Source organism: Nomascus leucogenys, chromosome 13 (genome assembly GCF_006542625.1).
Source record: "Nomascus leucogenys isolate Asia chromosome 13, Asia_NLE_v1, whole genome shotgun sequence".
Classification (NCBI taxonomy): domain Eukaryota; kingdom Metazoa; phylum Chordata; class Mammalia; order Primates; family Hylobatidae; genus Nomascus; species Nomascus leucogenys.
Genome location: NC_044393.1, coordinates 27,811,642 through 27,830,903, shown reverse-complemented (window position 1 = coordinate 27,830,903; position 19,262 = coordinate 27,811,642). Strand labels below are relative to the sequence as shown.

The 19,262-nt window shown below is 48.4% G+C and overlaps 1 protein-coding gene across 26 annotated transcripts in view; it reads left to right on the top strand.

Annotated features, from left to right (window-relative positions):
- EPB41L1 (erythrocyte membrane protein band 4.1 like 1) overlaps nt 1-18,505 on the top strand; it is a 140,476-nt gene extending 121,971 nt beyond the window's left edge. For 18 of the 26 annotated variants that reach the window (XM_030826825.1, XM_030826828.1, XM_030826824.1 and 15 more), the window contains 5 exons: nt 4,384-4,470; nt 5,271-5,354; nt 7,372-7,452; nt 7,786-7,902; nt 15,039-16,043. In XM_030826825.1, the coding sequence (XP_030682685.1) occupies nt 4,384-4,470; nt 5,271-5,354; nt 7,372-7,452; nt 7,786-7,902; nt 15,039-15,047 (378 nt within the window). In that variant the 3' untranslated portion in view covers nt 15,048-16,043. Of the gene's footprint in view, nt 1-4,383; nt 4,471-5,270; nt 5,355-7,371; nt 7,453-7,785; nt 7,903-15,038 lie in introns of all 26 variants that reach the window. The other 8 variants (XM_030826843.1, XM_030826838.1, XM_030826837.1 and 5 more) reach the window with 4 other exon arrangements.
- Nucleotides 18,506-19,262: the final 757 nt, after the last annotated feature.

Here is a 19,262-nt window from a genome sequence, read left to right as displayed (position 1 = left end):
AACATCACCTGGCTGCTTCAGGAAGTTGTGAGCTTCCCTCGCTGCATCAGGCACGGGACATAAGTCAGCCGTTTATTATCTGGGGCTTTAGTTGCCACAGGACGTACGGTCAGGCCTCAGTTTTCCAAAGTGAGTAATGGAATCCCCACTGATAGTGTCAGTTATCTAGACCATCTCAGCCACGGCAGAGAGAGAGAGAGAGGATGGTCTCCTTTGGTTATTGGCACCCACGAATCTCATCTTGCATTGAGATTTCATTGGCTCATCTCACCTCCACTCTGAAGGTGAGGCTGGAGTCCTTCCTGTGGACCCATCCTGGTGGCTGCACATTGTCTCGTGCCTTAGACCACTTCCTTGCCTTGGTCAGTAGATGGCGTGCGGTGACCCTAAGTTGGAAACAGGATTTTTGGGACCTTCCTATTGAGGGACCTCATGGTTCTGCTACTTATTTTCTCTCTGACCCATGAAGCAAGGCCCTTGGCCTCAGGTGTCCTCATCTGTAAAATGGCAATAATCTCCACTCTGCAGTTCTTAAGAGACCCCAGCAACACTAGATCCCTTCATGATTAAACAGAACAGATAGCATTTGGTACACAGGTTGTGGTTCCAGGCAATGTGCTGAGACTCCTGAGTGAATAATCTCAGTGGATGCTCACAGACACTGTGAGGTGGATGCTTTTCCCTCCACAACCTTTATAGATGAGGTAACTGAAGTTCAGAGAGGTAAAGCGACTTACCCAAGGTCACACAATCAATAAGTGGTAGTGCCAGGTTACCCCCAGGCGTTCTGACACCAGGAGCCCCATTTTCAAACCCAGCCACTCTGCTCTGCTCCCTTAATCCTGACCATCGGCCACATGGGGCCGGGGCTGCGGTTGCAGCCGCTACTCGGGCTAGGGAAGGTAGCAGTGCTGGAGCCAGATCTATCTTGAGCCACTGAGAAGTTGTTTTCAAATGCTTTTTCTTGCCAACCCCCTGACATATACATAGGAAGGTAATTCCATCAATCTAGACTAGCCAGCAGGTAGGTTTTGAATACACAGAAATTTTAAAATCAGTAAGTCCAAACTAGTTACCAGCTTGCACACCTTTCCCTGGTCACTCAGTTCCTCCTCTGCCCTCAGTCCTTCACCATGTGTCCTTGGGATGCTTGTAGGGCTAAATTTAAATCTGTTCGTATGGTGAGCAGGCACTTACACCATTCATTTACCCATCCATCCATCCATCTATTCATTCATTTGTTCCAAAAACATTTATTAGTCTCTACTATCTGCCTGGTAGGGGGGATACAGTTGAAGAAACTATACTGCCTGCTGGAATTCATTCATTCAAATGACCGTCATGAGCACCTTTAATGTGCTGTGCCCGTGTATTTAGGTTCTGGGCATACAGTGGAGAACAAGGCCCAGCTGTCCCACTTCCTGGCTGGATGACCTTGGGCAAGTCAACTGAACCTCTCCAAGCCTCAGTTTTCACTTCTGTAAAATGGGTGAGGGTAGAGGGCAGTGTAATAGCACGACCTCAAAGGGCTGATGTGAGGGGGAACTAAAGCAATCTGTGCAAAGCCCTGATAACAGTGCCTGGCGCATAATAAGTGGTCTGAAGATGTGAGCTGCAGTTACTTCTTTCCTGCCTTCATGGGACAGTGTAATAACGCTATCCTAGGGGCCACCAGGAGGACAGCTATGGGGTGACAGCTCTGCCAGGAGGAGCCAGGAAAGGCTTTCCCTAGGCAGGGACATTTGAGTGAGCTATGATTGAAGGATAAATTAAAGTACGGTCCCGGGGGGAAGGCATTCTAGACAGTGGGAAGAGCAAGTGCAAAGGGCAGAAGGGAAGGAGTGCAGCATTTGGGGAAGGACCAGTGGTGAAGAAAGCCAGATGTCAAGCACATGGAGGAGGAGTTGGCAGGGAAGAGCTGGAAAGGAAGGCTAGGCCAGAGCTGGATGGGCCTCAAATGTCATATACCAAGTTCAAACTTCTGTCCTGCAGACAATAGGGAATCACTTAAATTTTTTACATTAGGGACATGATGTCATCAGATATGTGTTTGTGTGTTTTAGAAAGATTATTCTAGCAACCTCTGTGGAGGAGGGACTTGAGCAAAAAATTCTTCCCTCCCTCTCTCTCTCTCCTTCCTTCCACAAGTATTGATTGAACACCTATGATGTGTACAGTTCTGTATCAGCCACTGTGAATCCAGCTTGAAGAAGGGAACATCCCTGAGCTCTGGGGTCCACATGCCACTGGGAGAGACAGAGAGAGAAGGCAGGGAACCAGCTTAGATGCTGGTGCCCAGGCTGGGGTGGGGCTGGAGTGCAAGGAGGTGGATGCAGAGAAGGGGTCAGGGTTAAGAGATGCCTGGAGGGGGGAAAGCACAGGATTTGGTGGTTGGTAGGATGTTCAGGGGACAAGAGGAAAGATGAGCTCGTGACACTGTTCACTAGCCAGTGGTTCTCAAAATGTGGTTCCAGGAACCTGTTAGCAAGGCAGGTCCTTTGGGCTCCTCCTTAGACCTATTGACTCGGAAACTCTAGGGTGGGGCCCAGCAGTGTGTGTTTTTCCAAGCCCTCCAGCTGATGCCTCTGAAGTTGGAGAACTGCTGATATAAACAGAGCGATGGGGGAAAGTGCTCTTTAGTGACAAGCGTGTGTTGGAAGTGGAAGAAGCAGTGAATTCTGTTCGAGATCGGATGAGTCTGAGGTGCCTGTGGAACATTTCCAGGGGAAAATGTCTAGGACACAACTGGTCTTAAAGGCCTAGGGTCCAAGAAAGATCTGGGCTACCGGTGAAGGGATAGGAGACTTTGACCTTCATGAGGCAGCAGAAGCTGTTGAGTAGCCGAGGTGGCCCAGAGAGCGGGTGGCAAGTGAGGAGCGCCTGAATGTGGAGGAAGAGAGGGCTGAGTTTGCCTTGGTCAGGGAGAGGAACCACTCCTCCTGGAGGCAGGTGATGGGACTGGCCAAGGATACAGGAGAGGAAGGGAGGAGCAGAGGGGGCCTTGTTTTGAATGACCGATGTCCCTAGTGGTGGCCTCTGTTTTTAGCGTGAAGGTGGAGGTGAGGCTTTGCCCTGGGAAAGACAGAACAATGAGAGAATAAGAGGCTTTAAGGGAGAACTTCCCAGAATGATGCTAGGATTCAGAGGGGTTAGTGGCTGTTACGGGGAAAGGAAGCATTGAGCCCGGAAGCTGCCCTCGGAAAGCCTGCTGCTGGGCCACATTCTGGAACTGCGGGTGCCATCTGGGAACGTGCCTTGTGGTGCAGTACCAAGGAACCAGGCTGCTGGCAGCCTTAGCAGGATGCAGGTGTGGGAGCGGCAGGGGAAAGTCAGAGAGTTTCTGTCCTCATCTGTCCCTTGGTAGGCAGAAGTCCAGATCTAGTGCCATGCCCGGACCAGAACCAGAGGTCAGGCCACTGAGGACCTGCAGAATGGACACAGTTCTGGGCCCCTGGACAGACAAGGCTGAGCCCTGAGATGGTGCAGAAAGTAGGAGGTAGAAGCAGGCAGCAGGCCCTGGCGCCAGATCGGGGGCAGTAAGTCAGGGGACAATTCCAGGAAGATCTAGCAATTAGAATTTAAGGTAGGGCCAAGAGAGCTGTCTGAAGGGAAAGATTCCCAAGGGCAGAGTGGTGTGCAGAGTGTGTCGGACTTGGAGTCAGACAACATGGAGTTAAGTTCCATCTCTACCACTAACTTGCTGGGAGACTGAACACTTAAGTTTCTCTTGCCCTCCAGTTTCTCATCTGTAAATCAGGAATATTAAAAATCATGCCTGACCGGTGTTATGAGAATTAAGTGAGATGAGGCATGTAACATCCTTAAAATGATGCCTCGCACATAGCAAGCACTCAGAAAGTCATTATTATTATTATATTCTAAATAGCCAGCTTATGCCCCTATATTTATCCTATGTATTTTGGTTTGCAAAACCTTTTCTACTCCATTAGCTTCATAGGTTTTCTGTGGGATTGGGGCAAGGGTCATTTTTTACAGATGAATCTGTGAGGCCCATAGAGAGGAAGTGGCTCTGCCCCAAGTCACATGGCTCGAAGGTGGCAGGGCAGGACACGAGCCTGAATCTGGCAACTCCTCTGCTAGTGCTTCCGGGGAACAATGCCATGTCTTGATCACTACAGTGTTCCTAACGCCAGACAGTCTGTAAATGTTTGTTGAATGAGCGAGTGTGCAAGTGAACAAGTGTTTGCCTGAGTGAGCAAGGGATGAATGAGAGGAGGCGGAACTGAACGATGCCTTCAGTCCTTTGCTTCTACTGTTTCTACTCAACCTTGTGGTCGTGATAGCTACGTGGCCACGTGCTCCGCCCGTCCTGGGGGCCCACCCGGCTGAGAGCTGGCCATCTGAGCACTATTGTTTCCCCAGGAGAACAGTCTCAAGTCCGGGAAGGGGGCAGCTGCCATGATCCCAGGCCCACAGACGGTGGCCACGGAAATCCGTTCTCTTTCTCCGGTAAGTGGGCAAGGCCAGCTCAGGCTAGGGGACTTCACACTGAGAATATGGGCATGGGCCCATGTATGGCTGGCAGGCAGTGCAGCGTTGAGCCCAGAAGGCACCCTTCTAGGTGCAGAACCAGGAAGCTGGACCCTTTTCAGATGCCCACAGGGCTCCCTGGTGCCTGCTAGAATCTCATGAGTGGCCCTCTCCCCACTGCCCACACATGTAAGTGGGGCATTGGTGGCGTGTGAGGGTGAAGCGGCCCCTCACCTTGGTGGTGCTGCTGATGGTTCTTTTGCATCTGCCCTCCCTACTAACCAGGAAGAGCAATGGACTAGGAGGCCAGAGGCTTGGATTCTGGACCTGCCTCTGTTGGTGCCTGCCCGGTGACCCTGCGTCTGTCACTGTAGGGTCTCTTTCAGCTCTTGCATTCTCCAAGTCTGTGGTTCTCATTGTTTAGCTCCGCAGAGAGCGTGCACCTGGCTATGACAGGATGGGGCATCAGGAGGGCTCTGTTTCCACCTTGGATCCTTTTGGTCATTCTTCCATGATGCCAGGATTCTTAAATTCTAGGGTATTGTTAGGATTCTGGGCCTCAGGAATCTTAGCATCTAGGAATCTCAGATTCCAGGGTTTGAGAATTTGATGGGTCTAGTTTTCTGAAGATTCTAGTGTTCTTGAATTCTTAATGGCTCAAAGCATCTTGACTTCAAAACGTCACCTTCACGGGGCCCTTTACCCCACCCTGCCCCCACCCCTCCAGAGCCCAGTGTCCTTACCTGACACCCTGGGTGGGGGGTGGTTATATTCTGCAGATCATCGGGAAAGATGTCCTCACCAGCACCTACGGCGCCACTGCGGAAACCCTCTCAACCTCCACCACCACCCATGTCACCAAAGTGAGTAGCAGCAGGGCGCCCCATGCCCCCAGCCGAGCTGCAGGCGAGAAGGCCATGACTTGTTCTGCTTTGGCTTCGCCATCTGTAAAGCGGACAGAGAAAACCTGTAGTGTTTACCAGCTTCTGGAATACTGCGCACTTTGTCCTGTGCCACATGTTGTTCTAGGCACGGGCCCTTCCCACACGGCATTGACAGCCAGGCTAGGGGGAACAATACTCTCCTCTTTGAAGTAACTGTGAACCATGGCGTGTGCGCCTTGTAGATGGAAAGTGCTGGAGGAATCTAGACGGGGTGACATATGGGAGGCCCTGCAAGAGTCAGGAAGCATCTCCTGGAAGAAGTAGGGACTGAGTAGAGTCTTGGAAAGCCAGGCAGGACACCTGAGGGAGGAGAAGACAGATGCGGGTGTTCTAAGCAAAGCAGAAGAGGGAAGCAGAAATTGTGTGTTTGCTTATTTGTTTGTTCGTTGAGCAGATGTTAGTGAGTGTCAACTTTGTGTTGGCCTCTGTGCCAGGGGCTGCTGGATGTAGCAGTAAGTGAGGCCTGTTTATGGGACATGAGAAGCACATGTAGGGGGTGTAACTGGGAAATTAGGTTGCACTGGGAGCAGGGAGGTGGAATATAGAGCAAATAACAAATACCAGGACACATTTGATTCTGGAGGATCTGGGCCTCAGGGAGATTGGAAAGCCATGAAGGTTTTTAGATTGGAGAGTAACCCAGTGAACATAGGTTTAAGGAGAGAATATCAGGTCCACCAGGATGTGTAGATAGGTGGGAGAAAGAAGAGGGAGAAGTATGGAGAGAGACGGATAATAAATAACTCAGGCCTGGTAGGGAGGGCCTGGACCAGGGTGTGAGTCAGAGCTCAGGCAGGAAGAGGTAGGGGCAAAGGAGGGAAGCCTTCCTGGGTTACCCAGCAATAAGGACAAGGGCTAGTTGGGAGGCAGGCGGGCTGATGCTTACACACCTATGTGGCCAGGAGGAAGGCAGGAGGGCGCCTAGCCAGGGCTGGAGGCCTGGAGCAGCCAGGTTGATGAGCCATCAGAGGAGAACTCTGGTCAGTTGCACTGGGCCTTCATGCACAGACTGTCCTGGCCTCTGCCTGCGCCTCTACAGGATTCAGCACTTTCTCACATACCCCACAAAGAACCCACTCTCAGCAAAAGCATTACTGAGCAATGTTGACTTCTCTGAAAGCTTTATGGGAGGTTTTACATCCCACACCCACAGCAGACAGCTCAGGAAACTCTTCTTCCCAAAGTCCCTGCCAACTGGGAGCCCCCTCTTCTTTCTATCCATTCCTGACTCCAGCTGGGATTCCCCACAGACACTACCCTGCTTTAACATGCCAAACAATTAGGTCCTGCCTCAGTTATTACTTCTAAACTTGTCCAAACCCCTTGCCTTCAGAAAACAGTGGAGATCATAAGTATCATCAATCTAATTTTCCCTTGTAGTATTGTTTGAAGTCGCTTAAGGCAGAACCTTGTCACCATTCACATTTCATTCATGTGTTCATTCAACAAATCTGCATTCAGCACTGCCCTGGTTAGACTGGGTGAGGGAGTGGGGGAGAGGGGATATAGAGATGAACAAAATACAGACCCTGCCTTCAAGAGCTGGCAGCCTGGTGAGGTGAACAAGGCCACAGACACACATATGGTCGGCACCAGGCAGAGAGGTCCAGAACTGTGAGAGAGACAGACTCAGTGCTCGGGGAGTATCAAGGCAGGAAGACAGAAGCATTGCCAACCAGGATCTGAGAGGCAGCATTGGAGCTGGGCTTGGAAGACCTAGATGGGGTGGTTTGGTAGTTTTGGGGAGTGGTGGCAACCAGGCAAGATCTGCAGTTTGAAGTCCAAAACCAGAAAAGAAAAAATCTGAGGAAGTCAGGAGAGAAGGTAACTGCTGGTTCTCAGCCCTGCCCTTGAGAGATGATTTGGATAGGTCCCCTCTTGAGGCTACTGCCCCAGCAGGACCCAAGAGTGACCTCACCTCCCTCTCCCTCTGCAGACTGTGAAAGGAGGGTTTTCTGAGACAAGGATCGAGAAGCGAATCATCATTACTGGGGATGAAGATGTTGATCAAGACCAGGTATGGGGGTAGGGACCGTTCTTCCCAGTGCCACTGCCCAGTCCTCAATCCCTCCTATGTTGGGTTACCCATGGATGGCTACCCTCATGGGCAGAGAAGGTGTCCACTTCTTGCTGACCCTGTTCAGATGAGAAACCCCCAAGGAAGGGGCATTAGATGGGAGCCAGAAGGAGCCAGAAGACCTGAGCTCTAGTCTCTCCCTTTAGTTGTTTGACCTTGCCCCTCCCTGGGCCTCAGTTTCTCCAGCTGTGCACTAGAGGGCTTGCTGTTCTTCACAGTCTCTCTCATCTTGGATATTTCATGGTTCCTTCCTTTGCTGTTCTTTACCACCAGGCCCTGGCTTTGGCCATCAAGGAGGCCAAACTGCAGCATCCTGATATGCTGGTAACCAAAGCTGTCGTATACAGAGAAACAGACCCATCCCCAGAAGAGAGGGACAAGAAGCCACAGGTAAGGCTCTTGAGGCCCAGCAACCATGAGAGAGAGGAGGGAGCAGTAGCAAGATCCTCTGAGGGCCATTTCCATCCGAGAACCCAGTGACTTGACTGCTAGTGCAGCTTTGACCCTCCTCCCATCAGCCTTCCTGATTTGCTGCTCAAAGGAGAGAGGCACCTCCCCGAGATACAAGTTGATGGGGAGAGGAAGGAAGACTGGTTCCTTGGTTTCTTTGGGGTTTCAGGCTCCAGATCCAGAAAAATAAATGCAGAAGTGGTTAAAAATTTTTTTAAAGGGAGGGAAATGAAGAGAGGATTGACAATGGATATTGAGGTAGGACAGATGGAGGTCCTCGTTATCTCCTTGGGCATTTCCTATAAACTGGAAGTCAGAAAAAGTCCTTCTAGGCCCAGTGCCACATTCCTGGCCCTGAGTCTCTCTCTCTATCGCAAGTCACTGAATGTTGTTAAGGGGACATGATGACCAGAGCCCTTGACCCCTTTTGTCTTGCTTGATTGCAATTTTTTTTTTTTTTTTGAGATGGAGTCTTGCTCTGTCGCCCAGGCTGGAGTGCAGTGGTACAATCTTGACTCACTGCAATCTCTGGCTCCTGGGTTTAAGTGATTCTCCTGCCTCAGCCTCCCGAGCAGCTGGGCCTACAAGTGTGCACCACCTCACTGGCTAATTTATATATATATATGTGTGTATTTCTTTTTTTTTTCGAGGTGGAGTCTCGCTCTGTTGCCCAGGCTGGAGTGCAGTGGCGCAATCTCGGCTCACTGCAAGCTCCACCTCCTGGGTTCACGCCATTCTCCTGCCTCAGCCTCCCGAGCAGCTGGGACCACAGGCGCCCGCCACTGCACCCAGCTAATTTTTTGTATTTTCAGTAGAGACGTGGTTTCACCGTATTAGCCAGGATGGTCTCGATCTCCTGACCTCGTGATCTGCCCACCTTGGCCTCCCAAAGTGCTGGAATTACAGGCGTGAGCCACTGTACCTGGCCTAATTTTTATATTTTTAGTAGAGACGGGGTTTCACCTTGTTGGCCAGGCTGATATCAAACTCCTATCCTCAAGTGATCCGCCTGTCTCAGCCTCCCAAAGTGCTGGGATTACAGGCATGAGCCACCATGCCTGGCATGATTGCATCTTGACTTCTGAGACCTGCAGGGGCCAAAATCTTAGGGACTCTAATATTCTCTTGTTTCACTGTGGGCCATCAATGCTTTGGTGAATAAGAGAAATAAGATGATGTTGGGGCAGATAGGGCTTTTAGCAACCTACATTAGGGGAAGGGTTCTTCTGCGCCCTCTGGAAATTTACCAGATCTTATCAGATCTTAAAACAAAATCCCATAGACGTTGAGTTGGATAAAATAAGCCAGGCACAGAAAGTATAAACTGTATGATTCCATTTGTAGGGAGTCCAAAAGCTAGCAAAACTAATCGACAATGTTGAAAATCAGAATATTTCTGATTTTCTGTCTGAGAAAAAATTCTTCCGATTTTTCTGTTACTTCTGGGATGCAGTATTCACAAGGAAGAGGGAAGGGCCACAAAAGAACCTTCTAGGATGCTGGAAATGTCACTATTTTCAACTGGGTGGGTTACATGGGTGTATACATATAAAAACATTTATAAAATTCTTCTCACACTTAGAGTTGTGCACTTCACACGTTTCACGGATTCTACCACAATGAAAAAAATCCATCTCAAAGACCCAACAAATATAATTGCTGGTCTCCTTTCTGCCCTTTTCCTTAAATGAATGAAACCAGGCTTTTCCAGAAAGATACAAGAATGTTTCTTTTCCTTTGATTACCAGACCCCTTAATGTCAGAAGAAAAAGCACTGAAACATTTTCCTGCTGCTCTGAAAGGCTGCTAACCTCTGGTCTAGACTAGGGCTGTTCAGCAGAACTTCCTGCAGTGATGGAAGTGTTCTTTCTGTGCTGTCTGGGATGGTAGTCGCTAGCCGCGCGTGGCTGTTGGGGACTTAAAATTGGCTAGTCTAAAAAGAAATGTGCTTTAAGGGTGAAATACGTGCAGGATTTTGAAAATTTAATATGAAAAAAGAATGTAAATGATCTCAATAATTTTTACACTGGTTACATATTTAAATGATAAGGGATACATCAGGTTAGGTAAAATGTACTATTAAAATTAATTTCATCTGGCCAGGCACAGTGGCTCACACCTGTAATCTCAGCATTTTAGGAGGCCAAAACAAGTGGATCACCTGAGGTCAGGAGTTTGAGATCAGCCTGACCAACGTGGTGAAACCCTGTCTCTACTAAAATACAAAATTAGGAGTGGAGGTTGGTGGGTGCCTGTAGTCCCAGCTACTAGGGAGGCTGAGGCAGGAGATTTGCCTGAACCCAGGAGGCAGAGGTTGCAGTGAGCTGAGATGGCACTATTGCACTTCAGCCTGGGCAACAGAGCAAGACTCCGTCTCAAAAGTAAAATAAAATAAAATTAATTTCATCTGTTTCTTTTTAAACCATTTTTAATGTAAACTAAAATTGAGAACTTTAATTGTGAAATTAAAATTTTCTATTTATCTAGAAATTTTTAGAAAAATAGAAATATATAGAAAATTTAGGAAGTGTTATCTAGAAAATCTATTACCTAGGAAAAAAGAATTTTTTTTTTGAGAAGGAGTCTCACTCTGTCACCTAGGCTGGAGTGCAGTGGCACGATCTTGGCTTACTCCAGCCTCCACCTCCCGGATTCAAGTGATTCTCGTGCCTCAGCCTCCCAAGTAGCTGAGACTACAGGCGTGTGCTACCACACCCAACTAATTTTTGTATTTTTAGTAGAGACGGGGTTTCACCATGTTTGCCAGGCTGGCTTCAAACTCCTGACCTCAAGTGATCTGCCCGACTCGGCCTCCCAAAGTGCTAGGATTACAGGTGTAAGCCACTGCACCCGGACCTATCTAGGAAAATTTTAAATTCCATATGTAATTCACATTCTATTTCTATTGGACAGCACTGGTCTAGAAGTGTAGGTTGGCCATGGGTGGAGCCTACCTCCCAGCCTTCCTCAGACCTTCATACAAGTGACTGTCATTCCTATCCCCTCAGTTTTTCAATCATTCTTCCTTTATTCCTCCCAAATCTCAGAGTGGCAGAGTGTAGGCCACTTGCTGAGCTGAGTGTACCACCTGGGGAAGCCTGTTTAAAATACAGGCACTAGAGAACCCTCTCCATAAAGTCTGATTTAGAAAGACTGGACTGGGACCTGGGATCTGTATTGCCTGGGAATCTTCATTTTTACCTTGGTCCTTAGGGAGTCCCCGTGCAGCCAGGTATAGGAGCACTGATGCAAAGACCTCTGTGCTGGGAATCCAGGGACCTGGCTCTAAAGCTGTTCCACTGACTAGTGTGTGACCATAGGTCCGTTTCTTCCCGCGTGAGGACTCGGTTTCCTCATTTGCAAAATGAAGAGGTGGAGCGAGCCCCCTTCCAATTATAGTCCTCTGGCTATTTGCTTTCCTGGGGTATCTGTTGTGTGTTTCTCATCTCTTCTCCATTCTCTCTCTCACGCCTCCTCATCTTTCCCAGGGCATTCAGAACCAGGCCCCCAGGCTCCCGCCTTCCCATTTCCCTAGCCATTCAGAGCTCTCATCCTGGCCTCCACATCCTGCCCACCCCGCCGCGATGCAGTCTTTCACATCTGCCCACCTCACTGCTCCCTTTGCTGTCTCATTCCCTCCTCCTCGCCTCTCTTTAGTTCTTTCTTTGCTGCCATTGCCCCACGCACCACCATGCCCCATCTCTCTCTTTTCTGGGTTGTTCTGTAAAGGTCACCTTGTTTATGTTGCCCTGGCAAGCCAGAAGTTTCTCTCCCTTGCCTTTTCTGCCCACATGCTTTACCAGTAGTTATGGTCAAGTAGAACCCACGTCTGACTCTTAATACATTCAGACTCACTAATTCTAGAAGAGGTCTCCTCTGAATTCGAAAACTCCTTTTTAAAGTGCTTGGAAACATTGGCTTAATGGATGGATGCCTCTTGGTACCCCAAGGAAGAGCTCTGTACTCCTGCAGAGTCTCAAGCCCTGCCCTTTATTAGCTGTGTGACCTTTTAGCAAATCATTCAAACTTTTCAGCCTATGTTTCCTTGTCAGCCAAACAGCAATGATCATCACAGTAATAACAATCGCTATAATTTATGGAAAGCTTACACTGTGCCAGGCACCAGGCCGTGCACCCAACACAAGTACTGTTACCTGCTCATTCATTTTACAAATGAGGAAACTGAGGGTCAGAGATGTTAAGTGGCTTGCTCACAGTCATGAAGCTGTGAACAGGACGGATTGAGTAGAGAATGAAACCCCATCTGTTAGACTCCAAAACCCAATGGTCTTGACCTTTTCACCACACCCACTTTTCAGAACATCTGTCTCCTAGGGCTACCAAGATCATCCATGCAGCATGGTAGTTAGCACACTGCCTAGCACATCGTGAGTGCTTAATAAAAGCTCATTATGACTACTATTAACTTGAAATAGGCTAACAAAATGCTGCATGCAGGGACTGTGCTGTGCTGTAATAAACCAAGAAGAATAAATCATAACACTGTATTGTTTAGATGTCTTTGGTACTTCTGAAGTGTCTATGGGCTTACGAAGACATCCCACATACCCCGAATAATGATTACACTGACTTATAGGACAGCCACTTCATTAATTGATACACAAACTTAAAGTGCAGCCTGTTACTGTAAGGAAAAACAAAACAAAACAAAACCAAAACCAATGCCCAGTTAGGATGTAGTGATTTTGCTACATGAGTAGTATTCTTTGAGTAGTATTCTTTCTACTCAATTTTGACCAGGGGCCAGGCGCAGTGGCTCACACTTGTAATCCCAGCACTTTGGGAGGCTGAAGCAGGAGGATTACTTGAGCCCAGGGATTCAAGACCAGCCTGGCCATCATAATGAGACCTTTGTTTCTATAAAACATTTAAAAGGTTAACTGGGTGTGGTGACTGGCACCTGTAGTCCCAGCTACTTGGGAAGTTGAAGTGGGAGGATTGCTTGAGTCCAGGAGGTCCAGGCTGCAATGAGCTATGATCACGCCACTGCACTCCAGTCTGGCAATAGAGCAAGACCCTGTAAAAAAAAAAAAAAAAACAAAAAAACGAAGGAAGGAAGGAATAGATGGATACAACTAGGTTTTGGAGCTAGAAACACCTTGGTAGCTGTGTGCCCAGAGGAACCTCTCTGACCTCAGTTTCCTCATCTGCAAAATGTCATTAATGTATACATTGGAGTTGCTGTAATAACTAAACAACACCTGTGATATACTGGATCTGTGTCTTGCCTACAGAAGGGGCTCAGCAAGGTGAACCTGCTTCCTTGTCCCTCTGAGGTTTTTCCATGTTTAGAGGTTGATGGGAGCACTGAGAAAGTCAGACCATAATTGTCCACCACCAGCCTGGTGCCTGAGGCCCTGTCTCCATGAGGGTGTTCGTCTTGCCGGTCTTCATCTTCTGTTCCCTCCCCAAATCCTCCAGAAACATCTGTCCCTGCTTCAGTTGACTCTGTCTTCCTTCTTAAAGTTCTTCCTTCTTGAAGTTCTTGCTATAAGCGTGGAAAGTCACCCATGTCACAAAGTCACCCATGTCACACAGAACCTTTTCCCTTCTCTCCCTGCAACCTCGCAGGTCAGACGTGTGGTTTCTGCTCCATCTTCTCCCACTGGCCCACCTCCTTCAAAGAGGACCTGTCTCCCAAACACCACCAGCAAGAGGGCAGCACTTGCCCAGCTTCCTAACCTTCCAAAATTTAATGGGAAAAAAATTGACCTGTTCCAAAACAGGAACCTTGGGCTCTAGTCTTGGTTTTGCCAACTTACTAAGCCTGAAGCCTCTGGGCCTCAGTTTTCCTATCTGTCAAATGAGCCAAGAAAGATCCGTTTTCTGTGATTCCGTTAGCACTTGACTGTATGCAAGTAGCAGAAATGATGTTTCATCCATTAAATGGTTTTGAGTAGTTGCTATGTGCCGGGCACAGTGTTGGACACTGGAAAGACTAGAGTTAAAAGACAGCCCTTGCCCTCAAGGAGATCAGAGTAGTGTGTGGTTAACAACAGCAACAATCATCATAATAAGAACAGCCAGTATTTATTCAGCACTTACTATATGCTGGGCCCTTGCTTCAATTCCTCCCTATAATGGGAGGCAGAACCTATTTTACAGAGGAAGCAATTGAGGCTTAAAGAAGTTAAGAAACTTGCCAGGCACTGTGGCGTGCACCTGTAATCCCAGCTACTTGGGAGGCTGAGGCAGAAGGATCACTTGAAGCCAGGAATTCAAGGCTGTAATGTGCATTGATTGTGCCTGTGAATAGCTATTGCACTCCAGCCTGAGCAACATAGTAAGACTCGTCTGTTAAAAATTTTTTAAAGTAAAGGAAGTTAAGAAACTCACCCAAGATTACAGAGCTAGCAGGCCCATAGAGTGGGATTTGAACTCAGGGAGTCTGATTTCAGAGCCTGCTCCCTTAAATACTGAGTTTTGGAGCCAAACCTGGAATCCAGGCTCTATTTCTTTATTTAAACACTGCTGTCTGTGGTTTAATCTCCAGGACACAGCAAGCCCACGGACAACAGAAAGGAAAAACAAATGAAAAAAGAACATCTGCAATCGTGACTAAACATTTCTTAGAGCTGACAAAAGATAGGAAGAAAAAGTGAAATGATGATGATCTTAGCTTCTTGGTGTTAAAGGACATTTTAACACATTTTCAGGCCAAAGTAAAAGATTACCACCTCCCTGGAAACAAGCGAGCAAACACACATGGGCTCTGGAATCCAACAGATGTGGGTTCGGTTCTCTGCTGCCACACACAAGCTGTGTGGCCTTGGAGTGCAATAGCTACTCACAGGCATGATGATTACACATTACAGCCTTGAGTTTCTCACCTCAAGAGATCCTTCCACCTCAGCCTCCCAAGTAGCTGGGATTACAGGTGCAAGTCACTCTACCTTGCTGAGTCACAATAAAGGGCATATGGTAAAGGGTAGAAAAAACAACCTCTTGCCATGTATTTTAAAACAAGTGACAGAAGTTACTAATTTTTCTTGTCCTCTTCCTTCCTTTCCCCCCACTCCCCACCCCCCATTCTACCCCATTCCTCTGGCTTCCAGGAATCCTGACCTCTGTGAAGAGATCCTGGCATTTCTGGTCCAACCCAAGCCAGAGAACCATTAAGAAGGGGCCTTCATTCTGGATTCTCCGACGCAACACTGACGTCCCAGCTGCGACGTACTGTCACTGATGAGAGACTGGGAAGGGAAAAGCATATATATATAGATATATAGAGATATAGATATATATACAGGAAACACCGCGTCCTTGCACTGCTGCTGGGGCTGGCAGAGCAGTTGGCCGACAGCAACAACCGACATCTGAACACCTACATTTCCTTTGCAGACAAACTGAAGAACTGGTGGGATTTTTTTCAAGAAAAAAAAATTATATAATAACTATAATCCCTTGCTCACCCCTTTCCCCCGCCAAATAAGAAACGCAAGCCAGACCACGATGATTGTAGAAGTCCCTCCCGCCCTGGTTCTGCACGTTACAGTTAGCAGACGAGCAATTCCATTTGTTCTTCTCCAGCATCTCTGAGGCCCACTTGAATGCAAAGGAAAACACTCGCGCAGCAAAGCAAGAGAAGTCGCAGCAGCAAGACACGCACAGTCAACCATTTTCCAGGAAAAAAAGAAAATTCCCCACTTGGAAAGAAAGAGGAGGAACACTGGATTCTTACTTTCTGGATCTTGACACTGGGCTGCAAAATCCACCTTCCTCTCTCCCGCCTCCCCTCACCCTCAACTCTCAATGTCTTGCTGTCATTTTCTGTCTCGGCTCCCTCCTCCCCCTTCCCCCACCCCACACCCCTCACCCTCTGTGTCTTGGTCCTTCTGAGGGCCAGTGCAGATGACTCTCCTTTGAAATGAGAAAAAGAAAAGAAAGCAAGAACAGAAAACGAAGCCACAGGAAGGGAAGTAGACATTGTATGTTTATGGTTTCTCATTATGAAGGTGCAGCTTGTAGGAGGTTTGTACGGATGTGCTTTTAAGTTATGTATATTACATATAACAGGAAAAAAATATTAAAATAAACAGTGCTGGTAAGTATGAAGCTGACATTCTAAAATTATAATTATCTGACTGTGATTGATGTATCCTGAGGTTCCTAGATCTCACTGAACTGGCCCAGCTAAGGAGACCTGGACTCTGGGTGTGGGTTGGCTCACAGTAGGGGCTGACGGGTTCAGTGTAGTAATACTGTGTGTGGTGTTTGTAATTGGTTGATTGGTGGGGAGGGGTGGGGGCACCTAATGGAGAGGTGTGGGTTTGCCAAGAAAGAAGCAACACAGATGTTGTCCCCAAAATGTCAGTTCGAGACACCTTCTCCCTGCCCCCCGGTAGTAGCAGTCAGGGCCTGGTCTGTGCTCAGGTACCGTGTCCCAACCTGGGACTCTGCTGCTGAAGTTGCCACAGTAGAGGTCCCTAGCTTAGTCCTTATCTCCCTACGGGGCTTGCCTTGGTTTTCAGTCTTCTCTCTCTCTTTCTCTCTGTTTTTTTTTTTTTTTTTTTTTTTTGCCACATCCTGCCCTTCCCTGACCCCATTGTAATAACCAACTCCATATCCAAAGGGAGGTGGTGCTCCCAGCCATTGTAGAAGATGGTGGCTTTAACCTGACTGTCTAAAAAGTCCCAGCTCAGCCTTTTCCTCTACTCTCTTCCTGGTTCTGAATAATTTCTTCTTCTCGAGCCAAAGTAGCCATGGTAAGGAGGCTTCATGGGGCAGACCCTGAGAGATCAAAACTGCACTTGCAAAGGCCTCCTCTGTCCCAGGACAAAGCTGAGACGGATGGGCAATGTTGCTCAAAGGCTCCAGCTCTGCGTAAGACCTTGGCTTGGAGACCTCCCTTTCAGTCAACATCTGAACTCTGAGCTTGTGCCCAGAAACTGCCCCAAGACCACAGGAGCCCTTCAAGAAGCTCCCATCACAAGCTTGGCATTGCCCTCTGCCACATGTGGGCTTCCTCAGGCTTGTCTGGCACACGCTACTTCACTGAGCTCAGAAAGTGCCCCTTGATAAGGGAAAATGTCCCACTGCACTGCTAATTTCCCAGTTCCATTTTACCTCCCAGTCCTCCTCCTAAACCAGTTAATAAATTCATTCCACAAGTATTTACTGATTACCTGCTTGTGCCAGGGACTATTCTCAGGCTGAAGAAGGTGCAAGGGGAGGGTGGAGCCTGAGGAGCCACCTGAGCCAGCTTTGTATTTCAACCATGGCTGGCCCATCTGAGAGCATCTCCCCACTCTCGCCAACCTATTGGGGCATTGCCCAGGGATGCCCCCAGGAGGCCCAGGTTAGATACGTCCCTTTGGCTTGCTTGTCAGTGATGACATACACCTTAGCTGCTTAGCTGGTGCTGGCCTGAGGCAGGGCAGGAAATCAGAATAGCATTTGCTTCTCTGGGCAAATGGGAAGTTCAGCGGGGCAGCAGAATCAGCAGCATTCCCCCTGGTGCAGGCCGGTGGGCCCACTCCAACTCCCCCTGAGTGCAGCAGCACACTTTCCATACACCAGGTTCTTTCTACAATCCTGGTGGAAAAGCCACAGAACCTTCTCCTGCCCTTCTTAACTTGAGAGCTCCCACTCTTTCTGGGTCAAGAGCTGGAGTGGTGGCTCCATCCTCTCTGGGCCACTTCGATCTAGGAACTCATCTTTGTAGGAACCAGGAGTCTTGAGCACACTGAACACACCTCAGAGGGAGGATCCTTGTTCTGGATTTTGTACCTGGCTTCGGGGCAGGGATGAAGTGACCAGGCTTAGCTTGTGGAGTTTGTGGGCCACCAGGGTTTGGGGAAATCGCCATTCCGCGGATGCTCTGACCTCCCTTCTACGGAGACGCAGGCAGTGCCACTAGGGAGGAGGGGACCTGCAAAGCTAGAATCTAGGGCACTGTTTCCTCCCCATCCTCCTCTTTGTAGAGAATAGAGATGTTTGTCTTGTCTGTCTTCAACCTACTTTTCCTTTTCTCTTTTTCGTTTCTCATCCTCTCTGTGCCGCCTCTCCACCCAGGAGGCCGTGTAGCATAGTGGAAAAAGTCCCTGAGGGCGGTTAGGAGTTCTGGGTGACCATCTGGCTCAGCTCCTAACTCACCATGTGACATCAGGCTATCCCCCTTCCCCTTCTTGGGCCTCAGTTTCCCGACTTGCAAAATAAGCAGAAAGAACCAGATGCTCTCCAGGGTCTTTTTCTACTCTGCCATCTCATGGGTCTTCATTTTCTCTTATTTTGTTTTCTCTGGATCTTTTCCATCTGAGGGTACAGGAAAGTGCCAGGACCTGTTTCGGTTTTTGAATCCTGCAAGCACATTCCAAGACTGGCCTGAAATTGCATGAGCAACATCACTCGAAATAATTTTTTTTTCCAAAAGCACCTTAACAACCAATTGCGATGCTGTCCTGTTCCTTTTTACTCACACCCTTCTCTCCTCTCTTGTCCCCATGCTCCCCCACCTCAGTGCTCCGTGCTGTATGCGTGTGCTCTCTGTTCTTGTATACTCAATAAAAGTGAAATAAATGTGTTTGATGCTGAACCATACTTCCTTGGCACCTCTCCTCTCTCTCTCTCTCTCTCTCACTGTCTCTCTGACTTTGGCCACTGGTACAAGTCAGCACTGTGGGAGGGGCTAAAACTGAAGTGGAGACATCCCAACTTAGAACATGTTTATTCAACAAATATTTGGAACTCAAGGTGGTCCAGGCCTTGGGTGACTCTCCAGGCACAACACAAACAAAAGTCCCTGCCCTTCATGAACTCACAGGCTAGTGGAGGAAACAGATGCCAACACAGGCAAACAGTCAGTTACAGAGCGCTCAGCACGAAGGAAATACACAGGGAGAAGGGAAGGAGGGTCACTGAAGGAGACCACTTTAAATACGGTGGCCAGGTAAGGCCTCCCTGAGGAGGCGATCTGTGAGCTGAATGAAAAGAAGGATCAATCAACAAAGGCGAGGAACTTTGGTGCACATTCTAGGAGAGGGAACAGTAAGCATACAGACCTCAGGATGTGGAGGGGCTTGTTGAGCGGAGAAACAGCATGGTCCCTCCTCCTGAAAGAAGAGTACCTACATTGGAGTCTCTCTTCCTGTAACCCCCCTACATTGGAGCCTAGTGGGAAAAAATACAGCAATCCTCAACTTCAGCCTTTGCCCAAAACCTCTATATGTGTTCCCATATCCTCATACCACCTGTCCCATTATTCACTTATTTTTCTTTAAATTGACTCAGGTCAAGTGCAGTGGCTCACGCCTGTAATCCCAGCACTTTGAGAGGCTGAG